This window comes from Nestor notabilis, unplaced genomic scaffold, assembly GCF_000696875.1.
Source record: "Nestor notabilis isolate BGI_N333 unplaced genomic scaffold, ASM69687v1 scaffold6549, whole genome shotgun sequence".
Taxonomy (NCBI): domain Eukaryota; kingdom Metazoa; phylum Chordata; class Aves; order Psittaciformes; family Psittacidae; genus Nestor; species Nestor notabilis.
This window is the reverse complement of record NW_009942280.1, coordinates 1-4,931: the sequence shown is the minus strand read 5'-3', so window position 1 is coordinate 4,931 and position 4,931 is coordinate 1. Positions and strand designations below refer to the sequence as shown.

Genomic DNA, 4,931 nt, shown 5'->3' with positions numbered 1-4,931 from the left:
ATATCTACAGACACACGTTGATTTGAACCAACTTCTCCTAAGAAGCTGACTTCAGTGCGTTTTGGATTAGACTGCTAGTGAAGTTACCAAAGAGAAATTGCTGTCAGCTATCAATCTATCTGCTATACTTCAGGATAAGAGATCTTAGCTATGTCATTTCAGGGGCTATGTGCAAACTTAATCCTCAGAGGAAGTTGGAGGTATAGCTAGAAGGTTTTTTATAAGAAGCAAGTTTGCAACACTTTCATCAGTAAGATTTTTACTATCATCAGAAACAGTTTCATTAGAATGGGGGGAAAAAAACCCCACTGCATGTTTATATGCATTATGCAAAGTGAAGTTAAGAACCTGGAAGCTTACAAGATATGGTATCATGCATTCCCCAAGGAACCAATTTACTCTTAAAGAGCCCAGTCTTACAGCTACTGAAACTCCTGGCATGATCCCCTTAACTCAAGGAGAAAGTCTAGCTGTTCACTTCGTAATCTTTATGCCACCGTCAAGAAAAGAAGGCGGCTCTGTCCAAGGTACAACATTTCCTTCAAATGAATAAAAGACATTTGGAGGGCGAAAATGTAAGATGAGGTATTTAATAAACTACAGGAAAACTGAAAGAGCCTAGACTGTTTTGAAAAACATCTCAGATATTTTATGTATGCAACTGTTACATTCACCTGATTGGGGGTCAAGTTTTGTATGAACTTTTTATACCTTCTGCACTACCTAATCTGTGCTTTTCATATTTTTGCTTCACTAGATGTTGGGTCTAATGGCTGGAAGAAAACAATGTTACTCTGAGGACAGTTGTTATGACAGACACAGGTGTTGATCAACATCATTGGCTTCTTTAGGACTTTGCCCTGAGGACAGCGGAACTCGACCTGAATCGTTTTGGTGTTGTGTGGGGTACAGCATCGCCCATCATTGCAGAGGCCACAGTACCGAGGTTTGTATGTCTGCACACTAGTGCAGTTCTTGTATTCAAATCGAATGGCTTTCAGGGACTTCTTTGTTCGGATACATTTCTTCCCCTTCTAAGAGAAATATGAAGAGATATTAGATGCATGTTAAAAACTGACATGAAAGGATACAGGTCTACTCTGAAAAATTAGATTTGTTGTCTTTGCTCATTCAACAGCAATAAGACTCTGCAGATGCTTTAATAGTTATTACAGGTAGCTCCTGCAGGATCTGCCCTTTGACACCAATGTATTATTGGGCTAGTAATAGATGACAAATAATTAAAGCTCACTCATGTCATGTGAGACAAGCCAAACCGACATTCACTGTGAAACTATACTGGAAAACTCAGGCTAGTGAATCAAAGAGCCAAATGGTCAAGAAGTCAAATGAACAAGTTACAGGACTAGATTCAGAGGGATAAAAAGAGGGCTAAAATGAACCCCAAGAGTCATAGACCATTCTCGCGATCTGAGGCAGAACCAGCTTTATCCATGGTAATTCTTAACAGATGGCTGTCTAACTTGTCCTTGGAAGTCTTCATTGACAAAGACTCCCCATCTGCCCCAGACAATCCTAACAAATCACTATTCTTACTGCTTGGTTTTCACTCATGTCTTAATTTTTATGCAGTCTAAACTCACCATTTCTTGTTGCATCCCCATGGACTCTGAACAGGCTGCAATATCTGATTAGTTATGAGAGCACATCTCTGTTCTCTTACATTCAGAAAAAGTTCAGTTTAATCAATTTTTCCCTAGCTGAACCTGTTTTCTAGACTTCTGATCATTCTTGTTAGTTTACCCAAATCTTCCCAAATGTTTTAAACCCTTTTCAAGACTTGGTATTTAAAACTGCACAGACTATTCATCAAAGGCCTTAGTAATGCTTCCAACGCTCAGAACACTATGTGAAGTGATGGTCCTCTTACTATGTTATTCTCCCTGACAGTAATATTTATCTCATGCATAGAAGCAGCAAAAGAGACAGCTTCCTTGTATACACATTTATTGCACCTGAAGTGTCAGCTTTGGATTTGCTTTTGGAAAAAGCATCAAAAGGATTAAGATAAGGCTTAATTTACCCAAGCAGATTCTGCAGGATTTCACACATTTCTCTGCAGTTCCAGATGCTCAACAGACTAGAAATCTGAGATATCCATTCTGCATGACTGGAGCAAGCATATGTACAGGTAGTACAATTTGTGGGAGAAAAAAAGATTGCATTTGTGGGAGAAGTCAGACTGCATGAGCTTTTGAAATGGTCTGCACATGCAATACAACTGATCTGTTTGGGATGGCTCAAACTGTTGTAGAATGGTTTGGGTTGGAAGGGGCCTGTAAAGGTCATCTAGTCCAACCTCCCCTGCAAGGAGCAGGGACATCTTCAACTAGATCAGGTTGCCCAGAACCACATCCAGCCTGGCCTTAAATGTTGGCAGGGATGGGGCATCTACCACATGTTGCATATCTGGAGCATTCCAGATCATAATATTGCAACCCTGGAATTAACAGCCAAAGAGTCTGTTCCCTTGCCACTCTTTGCAGCATACCTTATCAAATGGCTCTTCATTTTCACAAGGTCTTATCATGCAAAGCCGTGTCTGCTTCACCATCTCACACTGTTGATTTCTGTTGGTAACACGGGTGGAAAAGCCTATTCCACAGCTTTTAGAACATGCACTCCATTCTGTGGTCTGCTCAATACAATTGGCACTTGAATCCGACACGCCGATCCCGAGTGTGGCCTCTTGTCTGTAGGCTGGAGACAAAATCCCACAGAACTTTATCAGAAGTTTGTGCGAAAACCCAGTATCTAATTGAGTTTTATAACATCTGGGAAGGAAAAAATTGACAAAGAAAGGTTCAAAATCCATGCTTTTGCCAGAATTTAGGAATTTTGAAAGCTGACTTTTTAGGAGCCCCAGATAGGAACTTCCTGCATCTAAAAATGACAGAAAGGTGCACAACACTGTAACCAGCAAAGCATGTAGAGCCAGTTCACACAAGTCCACAGCTGGAAGAATTACTGCCAAATTTTTAACCAGTTGAGAATTCTACTTTAATAACTCCTTATTCCTTACTCTTTCAAATGGAAATGCATCACAAATCTGTTCTAAAGCTACAAAATAAAAATATTTATATTAGATATGAGAGAGGCTGAATGATCATCTAAACTAATAATCAGCATGGAACTAAAGGCCTTACTTTCCAAGAGTCATAAAGTCACATGATCCTTTCAATTATTAACAGATTATAGCCAGGGTGATGGTAGGGAGGGAAAAAGAGAGTAATTTCCAGGAGTTACCACAGCTACTCAAAGCCAAGCCACGTCTGACTATCATCCTGCCCTCATGCCAGTGTTATGCTGTATTCTGCAAATATTACTAACTGTATAGCTTGGTTCAGCAGTTATCAGAGGAGTAAAGAGAATGAGGCAACACAACTGAGCTGTCAGTCACAGCTCTGGCTGTTAAGCTCCTCTACATCACCATTTCTGCCTTTTACATGGTAAAGCTCCAAGGTGGCCTCCCAACAGCCAAGAAGCTGTTGCTTGAAAGAATGCAGATAATCCATCCATAGCCATCTTATGGATTAGCCTGTCATTGTCAGACAAATCAAAGAAAATGAAAGACAGTAGAAAGGTGGGGAGCTTTTTGTTTATACCTTATGGCCTCACAACTAGCACTTTGTAGCACTCTGAAAAGCTATTACAACTTTTCTTCCTGTATCCTTCCTTCCTTGTTTTTCAAATGGATTAGCTGAGTTTCAGCATAACTAACCGCTTAAGACCACAAAGAGCAGTGACTGGAAGAGAATGCAGTGCCCTCAACCCTCAGTAAAAGTAGCTTATGAAAATTCATGTTCAACCGATAGTCTAATTTAAGGGGATGGAGACGTAATTCAGTAAGAAAACAAGGAGGAAATATTATGTAGCTTTTTTCAATTACAAAAAGCACTTTATGAGTTCTGCGTTTTGGAACAGGATGAGCTAGGTTTTTTTTAGATCCACTCACTGTGTTCATAACCACTGCTTCTCTGAGCACTTTGTAATGCTTTTAATGCCAACAATAATGGTAAGAGCTCTAGCAAAGACAGGCAGGAATTTATTGGCATTTTAGCTACCATGCTGACCACTTGTAATAGCTGGGAATTAGGCGGGTGAGAAAAGTCTCTTGTAGACTAAGCCATTACAATAATATTTATGATGTAATGATATTCCTGCCCAGCAACTGGCAAGACTGCAGCTTTGATTTAGGGGGTAATATTTGGAGGATTATCATCTCGCCCCTGTCTTGTTCTACTCACAGAACTACCCTGTACCAGCTGAACAGCAATTTCGGAATTGGGAACTAACTTAACTACCTTTTAAAACTAATATGCACATTCATCCTTTGACTTTATTTCCTTTTACCTACTGAGCTCTGCCTTTATTCATGACCACTGTGATACTTACTAGTGAGTTTAAATGAGAAAAAAGATCATAAAAAACGACTGCACAAAGCAATGTGTCTTAGATTTGGCAACCCTGTGGATATTTCCAGTGTGATATCACCTCCTCCTCACAATGACTGCGATAATTAGTTTTCATTTCCTCCCCAGCCATAGCAAAACCTCCCAAAATCACTTCATCCTTAGGGTCACAGATCCACTTCTCACAGCACTCTCCAGGAACTTCGATTTTTCTGGGGAAAGGGCAGTCGGGGCCGGGGAGCAGCAGGTCCAGGTTACAGCGGGGCAGGCTTTTTTTTGGCAGCCGATCTGTCCGTCTCGGCAGGTGCACTGGTACTTGCAGCTGGGCTGGAACGTCTCCCCGTTGCGATAAATCATGCCGTCGAACACGCAGTTGTCTCCCTCCAGCACTAGCGAGCAAAGCGAATGCATTTCACTGAGACAGAGGGCACTCGGCTTCCTCCCCGTGTGCCCCCGAGCGGGCCGCGCTTTACACCACTCAGAGCGCCCTCGCCCGCA

General features: G+C 41.3%; 1 protein-coding gene across 1 annotated transcript; it reads right to left on the bottom strand.

The window, feature by feature from the left end:
• Positions 1-309: 309 nt before the first annotated feature.
• On the bottom strand, positions 310-4,844 carry NOV (nephroblastoma overexpressed). The gene is given in 4 exon segments (XM_010021308.1): positions 310-1,034; positions 2,513-2,724; positions 4,563-4,710; positions 4,713-4,844. Coding segments are annotated over 4 exon segments (789 nt in total). The 3' UTR covers positions 310-737.
• Between the last annotated feature and the right edge of the window lie 87 nt (positions 4,845-4,931).